This window comes from Gymnoscopelus braueri (assembly GCF_963280865.1).
Source record: "Gymnoscopelus braueri genome assembly, chromosome: 13".
Classification (NCBI taxonomy): Eukaryota; Metazoa; Chordata; class Actinopteri; order Myctophiformes; family Myctophidae; genus Gymnoscopelus; species Gymnoscopelus braueri.
The window spans coordinates 48948165-48967284 of record NC_137615.1 but is presented as its reverse complement, the minus strand read 5'-3'; the positions used below and the strand labels follow the sequence as shown (position 1 = coordinate 48967284).

Genomic DNA, 19120 nt, shown 5'->3' with positions numbered 1-19120 from the left:
AATAACATTATTTCATTGCATTGTAGTGACTTGGACTCGAGTGGACTCGGTGGGGGTGGAGTCCCGAGTCCCTTAGTCCGAGACCGAGTCAAGACCGAGTAAAATCATGGGCGAGACCGAGACGAGACCGAGTAAATCAAAATGTGGACTTTAGACCGGTCTCGAGACCGAGACCGGTCTCGAGTACTGCAACCCTAATCATTGGCAACACCTGTTAAGGAAGTAGGGAAGGGGCCCATTTTCTTTCCATTATGGCTGCTGTGCATAGAGCCAAGGGGGCCGTAGCCAGAGCTTATGGCCTTTCTAGAGGTTTTTGGCATGAAAAAGTTTGGGGAAACCCATGCTCTATCATGTCTCCATGCAGAGCTGCAGTAGCGTGAAAACGTCCTAATCCTGTGCCAGCGTATAGTCCTCCGTCTAAATGCCCTGAGAGCCTTGTTCAAAACGTCGTTTGTTTCATGTCTTCCTTTTCAGCGGGATGCGTCGACCTCACTGATCTGTGAACACAGGAAGAAAAACAATGCTTCATGTCCAATTTCACAAGATGTACAGTACAGTTACACCTCGTTGATAATAATGCTGTGTCATACTAACAAGCCCTGCTTTGAAGCTGCAAGCTGTAGGTTTTATGTTCTCCTACAGGATTCAAACCCCGGTCTCCCGCATGTGATTAAATTGCTACCGCTCACGCAAGAGGGCAATCCCCACTTGTCCAGTGGAGATATTGAACTTATGAGGCTTTTTTGGTCATCAGGCAGAGGCTCTGAGCCTTACTTTTCAGGATTCAAATATTTATTTTTGCAAAAGTAGCAGATATGCAAGCTCAAAACACGTCACTTCGCGCCACGTTTTGAGCTTGCAGATCTACTACTTTTGATACTTTTAAGTAAGGCATTGATTTACGAAAAAAAAACACAAAAGGTTAGAATAGAGGTTTCTGCCCGACAGCAACGATATATCCCTCTTAGTTTTTCATATTGTCACTGTCGCTGTTTTCCATAAATCAGTGCTATTGAACACCCTTTACGTGTGTTGATTAAAAAAATATTGAACCAATGAAAAGTATTAAAAAGTGCTTCTGATAAAACAAGCTAACTCCATTGGATGCTCAAACTTTCTGCTAAACCAGCTAACTCCACCAAAGGGGGAGGAGTTAGCTGGTTTTGCTAACTCCAGGCTCCACCCCCCTTTGACCTCCAACCTCATTGTGAGCTTGGAGGTCCATTTAGCTGTTCTTATCAAAGATGAACAAAACCTCCTAACTCCACTTTTTGTTTAGTTTTTTTTTTCATTTCCTGAAAAATGAACATTCTGGAGTTACAGTAGCTGGTTTCTGCCCGACAGCAGAGATATGGTGCTTGTTGCTGCTCCCTGCACTACATGACCATAGCTTTGTGCTAGAATAGTTTTGCTGCTAGGACTGATTCTCAACGTCAGGTCCGGGGACCACCATGGGGTCTAAATTGACACTTACTGTACGGGTCTGTAACTCTGAGTGTGCAAATGGACCTCAATTAAGCTTGGAGATCTGTTATATTTATTTTTGCTAATGTTCCCCCCAGAATATGGACGCATGCTGGGGCTCTTTTTTTTTTTTTATTCGGCAGCGATTTCTCATCGTCAGTTGATGCTGCAAATCCATATGAGTCAAGCCACCGGGCTCATTTGTTTATTTTTGGAACACAGTTCTTATGACCCAATATTAAACACATCTATGGGAATTCAGAATGGGGTGGAAAAAATGTAACCCATACGATGCGTAAATTATGTCAGACTTCAGTGCTCTATAAAGGCCTTTGAGTGCCTGGACCTGGATTCTTAATGCCTTTTTGACAGAACTTCCCCTTACTTTTACTTGAGTACAGTGGCGTGCTCCACCCACCTCTGCTTGTTGCTGTTCTTTCTGTTCTTGCGTACGCTGGTTGCCACGGCGACCACAAACGTCAGGAAGAGGAATCCCACCACGGCTGACAGGCCAATGGAGACGGAGGCGTCTGACACACACACACACACACACACACACACACACACACACACACACACACACACACACACACACACACACACACACACACACACACACACACACAAACACACACACACACACACACACACACACACACACACACACACACACACACACACACACACACACACACACACACACACACACACACACACACACACACACACACAAAATCATGTGTCACAATAGGACCACATTGGAAACAGGTCCCCCGGACTTTGTTTGTGTTATCCCTTTATCTTTAATGTCTTACTGTACCACGTACCGTTTACATGTCTGAATAATAAAGTATTCAAAAACCTATATGTACCATTCAACGTTTACGATCTTCACATCTCCAACTGCAGTGATTTCTCAAACCCTTTCATGCCAAGGACCCCCCCAAATTGATATATTCATTGATATATAGTATTTGCTACTTCTGTGTGACACTGTATGATGAAGCATGACGAAGTAGGTCATTAACAAAATAAAAATAAATTAAAAGAACATAAAAAAGTTTGGAGGTTTCTGCCTGACAGCACCGATATGCTTGAAGTGTCAGATGATGGACGACGTGGCAGGTAACGAAGGGGCAGGTGTTAGAGTGACATACTTTCAGAGCCAGTGGGACAGTGAGGAGTCATTAGCCTGACATGGTCGCAAAACCTTGTATCTCCAATATTTCAACTTTTCACGTTGTTTCGTACATTAACCCATTTAGAACGCATCTGTGTGTCATTTTTTGATTTCTTTGGCTATTCAAAAATAGCAGATATACAAGCTCATAGCGCTGCACCGAGTGCCGCACTACGAGCTTGTAGATCTGCAATGTTTTTGAAAAATCGTGGAAAATGGATGCAAATTTTATTTTTTTTGTCACGGCCTGCACCTCTGTCATTGGACATGGGCTGTTTGTGTTAGTTTCGGGGCATTTCTCTTCGGTTCTTGTTTCCTGTTGGATTAGGTGTTTAGTAACCTCGCAAACACCAGTCTTTTTACCTGAAAAAAGTATTGATCCCAGGCTGTTTAGTCAAGTTGCTTGTTAGTTTCTGTATCTCTATGTGTTTTTGGTCTTGTATAGTGTTCTGTCTGTTAATTCCCCTGCTGTTTTGTATGTTATTTTGTAGTGGTCAGTGAGCTTCCTGTCTATCCTTGTTTGCTGTCACCTGTCTTGTCTCACCACCCTTAATTGTGTTAACCCTAGTCACCTGTGTCGTGTTTGCCCCAGCCTATCCCTGTGTTGATTGTCAGTTGATTCACCCGTGTCAGTGTTAGTGCTGTGTCTATTTAAACTCCTCTGTGCGGTCAGTTCTTTATCTATTCATCGAGTCGTGTTAAGAGTGCATGCGCGGAAAACCTTTGTTTATTGTCTGCGTGACAAGAGTTGGTGAACCTTATTTGTTTGTCTGCCAAGTTTAGGATAACCCTTGTTGATAAAACCCTTGAGTTGATCTGTTCGGCTTTAGTCTTCTGCAATTGGGTCCTACCCAACGCTCACCATGACCCAATTTTCAAAAGTGAAAAAAAGTGGTTAAAGCAGCACTATGTAACTTTTTGTTTTAATTAATACAATATTATTTTGTTCTCCAATCTGTATGGTAGAGTATGTTAATACTATTATAACTTATTCAAGTGGGGTGGTTGTCTCCCTGCTCTTCTATTGAGACATTTTGCGCAGGAAATCGGGTTCAAATCCAGGGTAGAAGAGGACATAATGCTGCTATAAGTCTGTCTGTGAGTTTCATTAATGTGTGGCTGAAGTTGACACAACGCTGGCCTTTTGAAATGTTTAGCATTTCTGTTTTATCATCTCGTATTAAAGCAGAGAGTCATACCTACAGAATGCAATGACGGTTATTTAGATTGACCCAGCAGGAAGGGTAACAAACCAACGTCTGTGGAGAGTTGCTGACCCCTGGAAACAAATACAACTTAAGGAGACGGACAAAAATCGTCTCACACTCTAGCTCCGTACGCAGTGTTTTTGGAGCATGCAGTCAGTGCAACACTTTTTTTCCTTTCTGATTTAGATTGACCCACCAGTTTTAAAACTAATAGAATGAATAAAAATGTATGTCAAAGCACACACTCAGTGACAATCACATTTGAATGTTAAAAGCAGTGATTCACAGTTTCAAAGAAAAGTGATGGAGTTTGTGACTAAATAACGACTACATGGATCTATGGAACACTTTCAGTTTCCTGAAAAGGAACCATTTTGGACATACATGGTTTCCACCCGAGAGTGCTGCTGATGTAAGCTCACCGGGGGTGCCAGGGGTAGGGGTGGGCGAGGAGGCCAGCATGTGTTTGGTGACGTCCAGGTGGCCGTCGTTGACCTCGGGCCGGATGCCCAGGATGTGGCACATCAGGGGGTAGACGTTGACCGTCTCGAAGGGCCCCACCTCCAGGTTCCGGTGGAAGGCCGGGCCTACGGCCCTGAAGAAGGGCTTCATGTCCAGCTCTGCGTTGTCGAAGCCGTGCTCCCCCTTGTGGAACTGCACTGGAAAATACTGCACGAGGAGGACAAGTTGTTTTGATCCAGTTTCCAACGTGAGGGTATTGCAAGCGGGCATCCAAAATAATACCATTTTAACGATAATATAAAACATAAATATGATATAATAATACAAAATAATAACACTAATAATAATATTGATTATGTACTGTAAAACGATATGGTATTGTTACCAGCGGTGGAAAAGGTACTCACATTTTTACTTAAAGCTAGGGTAAGTGATATGTAATTATATTTTTGTTAAAAAGGTTAAAGTACTGTATTCTGATAGTAATCGTAGCTACAGAGCGTTTGCTCGGTCACAGGGGTCTCTCCAGCTCTTTAGTAAACAGAATGTAGTACATTTTCAGGTTGGTGACACCATTTAAGCCAATTAGGAGAGAGCACTGAAAATCAATTTTCTGTTTAATAAAGAGCTGGAGAGACATGGGAGACTCCTTTTACTGAACAAACACTCTATAGCAATGAGTACTATCAGAATATAGAGCTATTTAACACTTATTTTAACCAAAGAAAATCACTTACCCTACCTTTAAGTAAAAGGATCAATACTGCAATGTGGAAATACTTTACGAGTAAAAGTCCGGAATTCTAAATTTACTTGAGTAAAATATACTTAAATACAAAAGCACAAAGTATTCACTATGCAGAATGTCCCAGGTTCAATGTATAACAAATCATTTGAAAATAGACAATCTACAAGCTCACAATGCGTCGCATCGTCATGCATTGTGAGCTTGTAGATCTGCTACAATGTCTTTCCAATATGGCTTCTGTACGTAGAGCCTACTAAAGCTTAATTCTAAACCCCCGCCCAACCTGCTAAACACAGATGCCGGTCGCCTGCAGTTCCCCCTATATGCCAGCAGAGAGAGACGTTGTCCAGCTGAAGGGATGTGCTGACCACCACAAATCCTTGCTGTTGGGTGGAAACCTTTCATGTCCAACACCGTTATTTTTTTTTTATCATTATTTAAAAATAGTCTAAAATAGTGAAAATAGCCTATCTAAAATGTCATTGTAAGCTTGTAGATCTGCTACTTTCACTACACTTTAGTGCAACACTCTTGTATGATGAAGTGGGGCTTTACATTTACAACAAAACATAAAAAAGTTGAAATACAAGGTTGATACAAGGTTTCTGCCCGACAACAACTCAATGAAAGGCTGTTCTTTTATCCCTCCTCTGTGTTGCCATGTCTTGTTCAAACGACTGTCGTCAAACCGGTGGAAGGAAGACACTTAAAAGCAGCTAAATGAGATATTGTAAAAAGGCTTTTTTGTTTTGTTTTATGCGTCTCCTCTCCATAACTATTGTCTGGCCCCCAAATGTTTATTGAAACGGATAAAACAACGTTAATCACTTTGGAGCACGTACTACCTTCGAACACGAGAACGTTATATTATCCCGTTTTACTGCGCTCATTAATGATAACGGCATGCAAAGCAGTGACTAATAGATGTTCTTGTAACGCAGTCTTTCCCAACCGCCATAACTCTGAGAGTGTGCAAATGGAACCAAGTCCATTTGGTTCCATTTGTACACTGTCAGAGTCATGGCGGTCCTTGAAATGATAGAGTTTGAGAACCACAGGTATTGTAGTAATTGTAATGCAGACGTGAAGTCCACACATAACCAGCTCTGACAGTGTGATAAAAAAACGGTTCCTGGGAACCGGTTGCGGTTTCCTCAATGTTGGATCCGGGTTCATCCTGTTTCTCCGGGTTCCGGATCCCAACCCTGTGTGTTGTGTGTGTGTGTGTGTGTGTGTGTGTGTGTGTGTGTGTGTGTGTGTGTGTGTGTGTGTGTGTGTGTGTGTGTGTGTGTGTGTGTGTGTGTGTGTGTGTGTGTGTGTGTGTGTGTGTGTGTGTGTGTGTGTGTGTGTGTGTGTGTGTGTGTGTACAAATGTATAACAATCATTTGAAAATAGCAGATTGTGAGCTTATGTAGATTGGATATTTTCAAATGGCCTAAATATATAGAGGGTTGAAGTGGTTCATGTAATAATCAAAATCTATAAAGTAACTACTGTAGTAACTAAAGTTGGCAAATAATTGTAGTGGAGTAAAAGTATAATATTTGCCTCTGAAATGTAGTGGAGTAGAAGTAAAAGTAGTGAAAATTGGAAATACCTCAAAATTCTACTTAAGTACATGTACTTAAGTAAATGTACTTAGTTACTTTACACCACTGAAGTTGAGGTTACAAAAAGGGCTGGGAACCACTCCTTGTAAACCCACTTAAAGTCGTGACCCCCGTGTTCGACCGAAACGAGAGAAGTTTCAAACTAAGTGCCGTGATGAAGTCGAGATAGCAAAAGCGGATAATCAAAGCTCACGCTGATCGCGGCCCGCGTTTTGCCCCCAGATTGACTTTTTTCTTGATAACCCATTTCATCAGTGGCTGCACAGGACTGATCGTTCCGCACACGCCGTCACGTTCCGGGGGACGTTTTCTCATTTCGGTAATTTACTCTTCAAAAAATGAAGTCACCATTTGATTGCTCTGGATATTGCGTCGCTGTACAGCGCTTTTAGCTGCCAAAACTAAACGTACCACCGAGCAGAACGACCGTACAAGTGGAACCAAATGTGAATGTTTAATTCTGAACGTTTTATTTCGTACACATCAGATGGCTTCTTGAAGCATCTGAGTGCTCTGCGTGTCATCAGCCACCTGGGCCCTATAGCTTGATCATCCTGGGGACGTGCAAATGCACTCCATTAACATTGTAATGTACAAAGATTAGATACGGTGATGCAAGAACTGCTCACAATTTTTACATAAGTAAAAGTACCCATACCACAATTTAGCAATACGAGTAAAAAGTTGCGAGTAAAAGTCTGGTGTTGCAAACGTACATGAACAAAATTATTGACATCAAATATACTCAAAGTGCAAAAAGTCAAAGTACTCCTTATGCAGGATGTCATGTTGCACAAGTTTTCAAATAAAATGTGTAAAAATCCTTTGAAAATAGCAAACCCACAAGTATTCAAGTGGTTAACGTATGTTTTGTAATAATAATCAAAATCTACAAAGTAACTAGTAACTAAAGTTTTTAAATAATTGTAGTGGAGTAAAAAAACATCTGCCTCTGAGATGTAGTGGAGTAGAAGTAAAACTATTATAATTGAACATACTCCAGTGAAGTAAAATTACCTCAAAATTGTACTTAAGTGCAGTACTTGAGTAAATGTACTAAACAAAATGTTACTTTCCACCATTGGAAATTGAATACACAGGACCACAATGGAAACAAGCCCTTTGGGCTTTTTGTGTTATCCTTTTAGCACCATTGTATAATCATACCAACTATTTGCAAACTGTTAATAAAGTATTCAATCAATCAATCAATCAATCAATCAATCAATCAATCAATCAATCAATCAATCAATCAAATGGATTAGAATCAAACCTACTAATTGCAAACTGTTAATAAAGTATTAAATCAATCAATCGATCGATCGATCGACGATCAATCGATCAATCAATCAATCAATCAATCAATCAATCAATCAATCAATCAATCAATCAAATGGATTAGAATTTAACCCTTTGCATCTTGCCTAAAGGCCCCCCACTGCCTGCACCAAAATGAACTGAACAGCACTGTGATATTGGGTGCGTTCGGAAATTGCGCACCGGAGCGCACACGACTATTAGTTTGTATTGGCCAGTGCGCTCAGTGCTGTATTTCCGAACGCACCCAATCTGTTTATAGATTGTAAAAAGACATTCTGTCTGTCTGTCTGTCTGTCTGTCTGTCTGTCTGTCTGTCTGTCTGTCTGTCTGTCTGTCTGTCTGTCTGTCTGTCTGTCTGTCTGTCTGTCTGTCTGTCAGTCTGTCGGTCGGTGTGTTGGTCGGTCGGTAGGTCTGTATACCAATGGTGTAAAGTAACTAAGTACAGAGTATTTCCAATTTTCAGTACTTTTACTTCTACTCCACTACATTTCAGAGGCAAATATTGTACTATTACTCCACTACAATTATTTAAAATCTTTAGTTACTATACTTTTCAGATATAAATTCTTACACTATAAAACATACATTAACCACCTTAGCCCTATTTTATACCTATGCTATTTGAAAATAGCCGATCTACAAGCTCACAACGCGTCGCACCGCGACGCGCCGTGAGCTATTTTCAAACAATTTAGTACTTTTATTTTGGTACTTTAAGTACATTCTGATACCAATACTTTTGTACTTTTACTCAAGTAAATTTTGAATTCCGGACTTTTACTTACATACAGTAACAGAGTACTTCTAACATTGCTGTATTGATACTTTTACCATTGATACATTTACCACCACTGCTGTCTAAACCCACCTATCCTTCCATCCATCCATCCAAACACCACCCAGACAGAACAGTGTTACACATCATTATCCCACTCACCCCGTTGATGACGTATCCCGGGTCGGCCCACAGCACGATGGGAAGGATGCGGTCGTGTTGGGCGAAGTGCAGCCGGGCGGGCATGTCCTCCTTCCTGTAGACGTGCAGGTGAGGGTGGGCGCCCTTCAGGGCGGCGTACACCTTGTCCAGCCGGCCCGGCCGGGGCTGCAGCATGCCGGAGGGGCCGAAGTCCACCAGGTGGAAGGAGAGGTCGCGGAAGGAGAACCCGGGGATTTTGGACAGAGTGATCTCCTGGATATAGGGTGTAGGGTGCAGTGTTGATTTTGACAGCACATTTTTATTTAGCTTTAGTCATAGCCTTTTGAATAAAATTCCATTTAGTTTTAGTCATCTGAAATGTTTTCATTTTTGTCTATTTTTAGTCGACTAAATATCGTAAGATTATAGTCGACTAAATCTACAGTTGATTTAGACGACTAAAATGTATTTTGGCGGTGCCTTGATGGCGTCGTAATGCCTGATTTTACACTTGGTTGCATGCTGAAAATAGCCGATCTACAAGCTCACAACGTGTCGCAGCGCGACGCGTTGTGAGCTTGTAGATCTGCTATTTTCAGAGCGCAACACCTGAGTGCAACCAAGTATAAAATGGCTTGTACTGGATCTCTTCTCCACTAGTCCCTCCCTGACATTTTATATATATATATATATATATATATATATCCACCCATCCATCCATCCATCCATCCATCCATCCATCCATCCATCATCCATGAAAATCTAAGTATGTAAGCACTCAAAACAAGTGTTTTTATCTTAAATGTGGTGAAAACCAGAAGCAGACCTGGACGGCGCCGTTGCGGTACACGCTGCTCATGCCGTGGTCGGACGTGATGATGATGTTGAGGCGGTCGGTCAGGCCGTGCCGCTCGGCTGAGGCGCGGATATAGCCCACCGTCCGGTCCACTTGGCGCACCATGGCGCGCCGCTCGGGGGAGTCCGGGCCGTACCTGTGCAGTGGCGGAACGTAGCTAAGTACATTTACTCAAGTACTGAATTTAGGTCATTTTAGTGACAAGTTACGATCTAGATTATTATATAACATAGTACCTTTACCAATTTACGCATTGCGACATTCTGTGCCCAGCCACTTTGTGTTTGAATCAGTTGCTAATTAGTTGCAGGTGTGTTGTGCTACAGACGGACGCACAAACACACAAAGCTGGGCATAGAAGCGGCTGGCACCGCCAGTGGTGGAAAGTAACTAAGTACATTTACTTAAGTACTATACTTTAGTCAAATTTTAGGTATTTGTACTTTACTTGAGTATTTCCAATTTCCAATACTTTCTACTCCACTACATCTCAGAGGCAAATATTGTACTTTTACTCCACTACAATTATTTGAAAACTTTAGTTACTAGTTACTTTGCAGATATAAATATATTACATTATAAAACATACATTAACCACTTTAGCCCTATTTTATACCAAGGCTGTTTGAAAATAGCCGGGTTCATTAACCACAGGTTCATGTGGTTAATGTAAAAAAAAAAGGAAAAGACAGACACAAAGTTCCCATCACACAAACATCACTGTAGTGACAATGAGGACCCGGGTTCCGGACCCCCAATCGAGGACCCCTGGTCTACACCAAATCTCTTCGTCACAAATAGCTGCTCTATACAATGCGGAACGCTTTGTAAACTTGTCAGATGGTCGGCGACCAGTGTTGCCAGATTCTGTGAGAGAAACAAGCAAGCAGGTCTAGGAAAAACAGCCCAAAAGAAGCGACTATGGGCCACATGAGCACTTTAACATATACATCAGCTAGTTGAAAATAGCCGATCTACAAGCTCACAATGCGACACGTTGTGAGCTTGTAGATCGGCTATTTTCAAATAAAATCTTGCGGGGGAAATTATAATAAGCAGATCTGGCAACCCTGTCGGCGACCCACATACCTGTGGCCCGTGCTGTCGGGTTCCCCGAAGTACATGGAGACAAAGTCCAGGCCCAGGTCTCTGAACCAGCCCATCACCTTGTCGCCGTTGCCGCGCCACAGCGTCTCGTTCTTGTAGTCGTACATCGGCGGCTCCACTTCCCTCACGGCGGCGACCTCGCCGCGGTAACTGGACGCCGTGCCGGGGAAGTGGAGAGAGCCAGCTTTCAGGCCCTGGTGAAGGTGGTGGTTGGTGGGGTTTAACAAGAGGTCACCGGGGAACGCATCCGTGTCATTTTAAGATGTCTTTGGGCTATTCACAAATAGCAGATCTAGAAGCTCGTAGCGAGTGCCGCGCTACCAGCTCTTAGATCTGCTATTTTAGAAAAATCGTGAAAATGGGTGCAAATCTTTGAATATTATATATTTTTTAAAGCGAAGATTTGTAACTAAATGTTTTGCCTCTGGGGGGGTCCCTGGAACAACATATTTTACAAATGTATATATATTAAAAAATGTGCACCCATTTTCACAATTAAAAGAAAAAAAAAAGCAGATCAGCTCATAGCGCGGCACTCTGTGCCGCTATACAAGCTTGTAGATCTGCTATTTTTGAATAGCCAAAGAAATCTTAAAATAACACGGATGTCTTCCCGGTCTAAATGGGACAAATACCACGGATTTACAAGCTTGCAACACACGACACACAGGCACGAGCACACACACTCACACACATACATACGATTGTATACCTACACTTGTGAGGACATCAACGCTTTCGGATGCCGACTTTTTGAATGCCATTGGTACTCCTGTGTTGTATGGTTTTTTGCAATTTTGAACACTCAAAAAACTAAAATATCCAGGTGAGCTTTTACATGCAGCTATAACCATAAAACAAACATCTCATGGAAAATGGTCCTCACAATCCCTATTTATCAAATTGTACTATATTTGTCCGGACCTTTGGCCCTCCCAAGTGTAGTAATACAATTAAACACATAAACACATGCACGCACACATAAGTGCACACACGCATGCACGCACGCGCACAGCAGACAGCACACACACACACACACGCACACACGCACACACACACACACACACACACACACACACGCGCGCGCGCGCACACGGCACGCACACGCATGCACACACATACTGGCTTTTTGGGACAAAGACATGCCATTTACCATATCAAGTGATAGTGATTGATGTGATTAATTCAGCGTCGCACATTTTTACAAGGTGGTGAAGAAAATTAACAAGGTGATGCATTGTTTGGGGAGAACCCTGTACCACGCACACACACACACGCGCGCGCGTGCACGCACACACGCGCTCTTACGCACTCCATAATTATGTAAATTTGCATGCAGCTAATGTAATAACGTCCACAGATGTTAATTTTCATACTGCAGTTTCGCTCTCATAATAACCAGAGGCTGGGAGGTTCATATTTTCATTCTCTCTGACCACAGCTGAACTCTCAGCTAACTCTGCCAGCCCACAGTCACTTCACTTGCAAATGTATGCTGTACACAGTGTTGCCAGATTCTGTGAGAGAAACAAGCAACCAGGTCTAGGAAAACCAGCCCAAAAGAAGCGACTATGGGCCACATGAGCACTTAAACATATACATCAGCTATTTGAAAATAGCAGATCTACAAGCTCACAACGTGCCGCGATGCGTTGTGAGCTTGTAGATTGGCTATTTACAAATAAAATATTGCGGGGAGATTATAATAAGCAGATCTGGCAACCCTGGCTGTACACTTTGACTGCAAGCCCTTTGGCGCTGCATCTCAAAGCCGTACTTAGTTTTTTACTTTGTCATGTACGCCGGTGTTGTGTGCCGAAAATAGCCAATATCTCCAAGCCCAGATCAGCTATTTTCTGAGGCCTAACACAGTAAACTGTAGCAAGAGATAGACAATGTTTAAATATTACTGTCTGTCACGTGTGTTGTGTTGTTCTGTTTTTGACATTTATTTCTCTCTTGTCTTCTTTGTCCCTGGTTTGGTTTCGGTGTTTAGTCATGTTTTCCCGTATTGTTTAGTTTCGGTATACTGTAGCTCTATGTTCGGTTTTATCCTGTATTCAGTGTTTAGGTCTTGTAACTCTGTTAGTCTGCTCTTCCCCTTGTGGGGTAGCCTTAATTTGTAGTATGTCCTTGTGCTTCCTGTTGGCCCCAGTACTTAACGGTCACTGATCTTGTGTTAATTGCCCATTGTGTCCACCCTGTGTATATGTTACAGGGTGAATGGAGAACCAGGGTGATTGAAGAAGGCTCGCTCGTTTTTACCCACCCAGCAATTCTGTAGAAGAAACACTAGAGGGAGCCACAAGCCAGGCTTGTGCACAAGCACATATGGCCGTGACCACCCACACACACACAGTCACACACACACACACACACACACACACATGCGCGCGCACGCACACGCGCTCATGCTTTCAATGGACTGTTAAGATACTTTTATTGTGTTCTGCTGGCTTTTGTTTTAGTTTCTCCCTGACACACACACACACACACACACACACACACACACACACACACACACACACACACACACACACACACACACACACACACACACACACAGTGATCCATGAAAAGAACTATTCTGTCCCTATCGGTTTACAAATCAAACGGCGCTGAGTCGACTAGTGGAGCGTCGGCCGGTCACCGCGGGCACTCGCGCCTGGAGGCGCGAGGGCGCGCTTCCTCGGCCTCAAGCTCCACTAAGTCGGCGCGCCGTGCGTGTGAACGCGTGTTCAGCGTTCCCCTCATAGATATTATGGTTCCCCTAGCTTAGCTTCCTGGTTGCTATGTGGGGGGGAACAACAAAAGACAGGTCTCCGTCGGCGCATCAAAGCCCCGCCTCTCCGCGCTCTCCTTCTCCTCCTCGGAGGAGGAGGAGAAGGAGAGAAGGAGAGGACGGGACGGTTTAAAACGCGAGGAGGAGGAGGAGGAGGAGGCTCCTCTTCCTCGCGAGCCTCGCGTAATAACCCCCCGCCTCGCAGCGCCGTCCTCCTCCTCCTCCTCGCGAGCCTCGCTAATAAACCCTGTCTCGAAAAGCCCCGCCTCGCCCCGAAGGAGCCCCGTGCCTAAAAACGAGCGCTCTGTCTTCAATCACCCTGGATCTCCATTCACCCTGTGACATATAGACGCCTTAACAGACAACGTCACACTGATAAGAACCAGTATGTGCGTGCAGGCTGGCACCAAATGAACCCCACCGCTCATAGGATGCAATGTAAAAGTGATCACAGCCTCACGTGTAAAAATGCATCCCATCAAACTTTTAGATGCTGTTTTTCTCCCAGTATGGAGGAAGAATGCTTAGGCATTTTGATCTCTCGCTCTTAAAAAATATACAATCCTTGGTTTCTGGTGTGTGTAAACAATAATAGAAATTCAAAGCAGTTTTCCCCCAAACCCCACCCCCAGTGCCTTTCATAAGAACGGAGGGAGCGCTCTATGATCATGGCACCAGAACCTGCTCTTGCTCGTGCAGCTGCAGCCCGTCAAGCCAAATTTATGCTCCGTCCCGCGAAGGTGTCGTGCGCAGAGAACGGCCGAGAATAGCAGACCTCCAAGCTCACAACGGTCGCATCCGTTGTGAGCTTGTATGTCAGCTGTTCTCAGCGTGCAATACCGTTACGGGGTGAAGTACATTATGTCTCGCTAGGGCGCGCCTCACTAGCCAACACACAAGAGGAGGTTGAATGAAGTGAAACCAGCGCTCCCCAAAACAACAGGTTTGGGGATCTGTTGGGAATTGATTACATGAAACAGTCTCCAGTCTCGATGTTTGTAAACACATTATTGGTCTATAGGTGGCGATTTCCAGCGTGTCATTAGAGATACGATGCACAGCGGAAGGTGGTACAGACCTGCCTCTGTGCTGTGATCCAGATGGGCAGACTGCCGTTGTCCCACCACTCGTTTTTAAACTGGGTCTGGTAGTAGGGCAGCTTCTGACCGGTGCTGCTGTTGAACCACATGTTGTGGATCACTCCGTGGTTCTCTATGTAGCGGCCTGCAACAATACACACACACACCAACACAAACTGTCCGCAATAGGATCTAGAACAGTGGTTCTCAAACTTCTTCGTGCCAAGGACCCCCAAATTGATATGTATTTGGCCACATACCCCCCCCCCCCCATCTGAAAATGTTTTGTGTCAGGGACCCCCCAGAAGAGAAGATTTATGTACAAAAATTGCAGATGTATACAAGCTCGCAGTGTGGCACGCACTACGCGCTGTGTGCTTGTATGTCTATTTTTTGAATAGCCAACGTAGAAATAGATAAAGTGGTTAAAATGACTGTGATGCTATGTTAACTACTTTAGCTGGGGACCCCCTGGAACCCCCCCAAGGACCCCTGGAGGTCCCCGAACCCCACTTTGAGAACCAATGATCTAGAACTTTATTGATTCTAGCAAGCAAAAGCGAAATTAATGCACATGAATTGTCCATGACTTTTATGCAAAAAAAAAAGTTAAAAAAATAAATAAAAAAGAAACGTACAAAAGAGTGCTTAAGAAAATCTATCAACGCATGGCTGAGTGCCATTGCACTGTCAGACGAGGCTTTAAGAGCAGCTATCGAGATTAGAGTAATTTAATTTCAAGCCAGTTAAAGTTCTTTTGAACGACGACACTGATGATTAGAGAGTCTTCTCTCTCAGCCATCCATGCAGAGTCATCTTAACTCGGCTATGAAAGCTGGTGGACATAAGGGTACATTCAATTACAGCTAATTCCCTCTCCTTGTTGTGTTCCAGAGAGGAAACTGAGAATGTTTTCTCATTGCGTCGATAAGAAATAACGCTCGAAAGCGCTCGGATGGCGCAGTGGTAAATGCCTGTGCCGCAGAGTCTGGCGGTTCGAATCCACCTCGTGCATCCGGCTTTGTCGAGCGTCTATACGAACCCAATTGGCCTGTTTTTTGTAGATTAGCTATTTTCACAATGTTGACCTCTTTCTTTGGTAATTCTTGTCAATTTGGCCAATTTGGTATTAAAGAGGTCTTAAAAGTCATTTGATTTTAAAGTTAGGGTAAGTGATATTTGTGTTTTTTTTTTTTTTTTTTTTTAAAGGTTAAAGTACTATATTCTGATGGTAATCATTGCTAGAGAGCGTTTGTTCGGTCACAGGGGTCTCTCCAGCTGTTTAGTAAACAGAATATAGTACATTTTCAGGTAGGTGACAACATTTAAGCCAATCAGGAGAGAGCACTGAAAATGCATTTTCTGCTTAATAAGGAGCTGGAGAGACATGGGAGACTCCTTTTACTGAACAAACACTCTATAGCAATGAGTACGATCAGAATATAGAGCTATTTAACACTCATTTTAACCAAAGTAAATCACTTTCCCTACCTTTGACTTTAGAAATGTGCAGATACCCTGTATAAACATACTATTGTTTACTGGTTTGTTTACTGTTGAGTGAGAAAACAATATTGCGCATTAAGCTAATCATCTGGGGACCCCCTCAAATAATTTGAGGACCCCACTGGGGGTACCAAATATGCACGTACCGACCTCACAGGTGCAGACTGGCAGCCCCAAATCACATGTCTGACCAATCAAGATTGGAATCAGATTAGTTTGATCAAGTCTGGATGGCAAAAAAAAATAAAATACAGACCATCAGATTTGAGCCACATAAAAAAATCTAATTTCTAAAGATGTGACTCAGACACTCGGACACTGAAGAATAACGCGTTGTTGCACGATGGTGTCGCTCACTGAAATGATCTAACAAGCTGGATCACAACACCTTGTGAGCTTGTAGATCTGCTGTTTTTGTCAAGTGACACCATGATGGTGTCGCTTGACAAAAACAGCAGATCAACAAGTATTTTTATATTGTGGTATACCCACTTCTACTTCTAACTTAAACTATGTGGTGTGATACCACATAGTTGTATCACATTGTAACTTCAAACTCTCATTTTAAACACCGTCCTTGGTATGCGTGAGGGGGGGCCTTTTTTTCTGGTAGAACCAACAAGGACAGGTGTTTTCAATCAATCTATCATGGTTAAAATGGAGTTTGAAGTTACAATGGGTTTGCAAAGGAAGGGGGTCGTGTCTGATAGAATGAATATCTAAATACTGAGTCTAGCAACTCAAAAACTCTCTGGGGTGTTCACAAAAGCCCAAGTTGACATCAAAATGAAACAACCCCAAGCAAAATATCCCTTTAATGTTAAGTTGGTACGTTCCACCACTTAGATTGGTTTGAACAAAGCCACGGAGTGGAAAACCTTTTCTTTCTTTTTTTTACCTGTCAGCAGGGTGAAGTGCGAGGGGCTGGTGATGGTCAGGTAAGGAGGGGTCACGTACAGGGCCTTGACCCCGTCCTCGGCCATGGCGTCCAGGTTGGGGGTGTCCACGTCGCGGTCGTAGTCCCAGCGGAAACCGTCGAAGGAGATGAGCAGCAGCTTCTGCCCGCTGGTGGTACTTTGGGCCATCAGCGGAGCTGCCAGGGCCCGATGGGAGCGGGCCAGGACGAGGCTGAGAATGACCACGGTCCACCGCATGGGGAAAATCTGTATTGGCTCTCCGTGCAAAGCTTCTGAGATGGTTGTGTTCTATATCGACACGGCCGTTTTCCCCGACTCCTGTTTGTCATATAATCCATTAAGACCGGGAAGGCATCTGTGTCATTTTTAGATTTCTTTGGCTATTCGAAAATAGCAGATCTACAAGCTCATAGAGCGGCACCGAGTGCCGCGCTATGAGCTTGTAGGCACCGAGTGCCGCGCTATGATCTACAAGCTATGAGCTTGTAGATCTGCTATTTTTGAAAAATCTTGACAATTTAAGTGCAAATCTTTGCTCAAGTGAACATTTTTAACTCCAATATTTGCTTCCTTTTGGGGGTCCTTGACATGGAAAAGTTGGAGCCCCACTGCTATTGCAACATATTGTTAGGATTTTTAGATAGTGTATTTGGCCGCGGACCCCCATCTCAAAATGTTTTGTCCCCCGAGAAGCAAAGATTTGAGTTACAAATGTTTGCTTTTTAAATATATATATGGTCAAAGATTTGCACAAATGTTCACGATTTATAATTTTTTTGCAGATTTACAAGCTCATAGCGCGGCACTCGGTGCCGCGCTATGAGCTTGTACATCTGCTATATTTTTTGGAATAGCCAAAGAAATCTAAAAATGCCACAGATTCTTTCCCGGTCTCAATGGGTTAACACCTCTGAGTGTTAACTCCAGGCTACCGTGAACGTCGGAGCAAAGTGACATCGGCTTATCTTATCTGTTGGCTGCATGCCGTTTCCTGCACACTTGTCCATTAGGTTCATGATTTGTGGTGGCACTTATTTAGCAAATAACCACTTTATAACCACTTAAACCTTCTAGAGTCTAGAATCTAGAAACACGTTGGCTCTGTACTTGAACTGCTTTTTTCCCCCCATCTACACCAAATCTGTTTGCCCAAAATAGCCGATCTACAAGCTCACAACGATAAGCTTGTAAATCCACATTTTGTGGCTGATGACCCCCCCCCCCCCAGAATATGGATGCTGGGGTTCAAGTACATGGTTCTCAACCTGTGGGTCGGGACCCCCAGAGGGGTCCCCACATGATTTTTTTGGGGGCCCCCAGATGACAGCGAAGTGACAATTTAAGGACTTTGAAGACCTTTTAATAACTAAAAAAATGTATCAAAAGTAATCAACAAACTATACTATAAAAACTGGTCAAACATTGGCCAAATTGTCTAATAATGAAAGAGGCAGACATTTTGAAAAAGGCAGACATTTTGAAAAACACAACGCCTCGCAACGCGAGGCGTTGTGAGCTTGTAGATCGGCTATTGTCACAGCATTTATCTGTGGAACCGAGTCAAACTAAATGTAATGCCTCAACTCCTACAATTCCAAGTGCTTGATGTCAGCGTGGGGGGTCCCCAGTTCAAATATGATTTTTTTGAGGGGTCCGCGGCCTGAAAAGGTTGAGAACCACTTGGTTATACCATGAACGGCGAGAAGTAGTCGTTTCCCATGGCACATTCTGCATGCTTCTCCATTAGGTTTATACTGTATGAGTTACTTTATTAGGTTTATAAGTCATCGTGATTACATGTTGTGTAATCATAATAGCTATGGCAAATAATTCTGCGATCATAAAAGGCAACGGAGTAAAAGGTTAGTTATTTTACAGTGGTGTAAAGTAACTAGGCTAAGTACATTTACTCAAGTACCGTACTTAAGTACAATTTTGAGGTATTTTTTACTTCACTAGAGTATT

The 19120-nt window shown here is 43.2% G+C and overlaps 1 protein-coding gene across 1 annotated transcript; it reads right to left on the bottom strand.

The window, feature by feature from the left end:
• Window positions 1-1851: 1851 nt before the first annotated feature.
• LOC308099658 (ectonucleotide pyrophosphatase/phosphodiesterase family member 7-like) lies at window positions 1852-17293 on the bottom strand (the record flags this gene model as incomplete). Its single annotated transcript, XM_080448394.1, has 7 exons — window positions 17137-17293; window positions 14732-14877; window positions 10854-11065; window positions 9735-9900; window positions 8930-9181; window positions 4275-4521; window positions 1852-1967 (listed from the first exon to the last, which is right to left on the bottom strand). Exons 1-7 carry the CDS (start codon window positions 17219-17221, stop codon window positions 1852-1854), a joined length of 1224 nt encoding a protein of 407 aa, XP_080304520.1. The 5' UTR covers window positions 17222-17293.
• Window positions 17294-19120: the final 1827 nt, after the last annotated feature.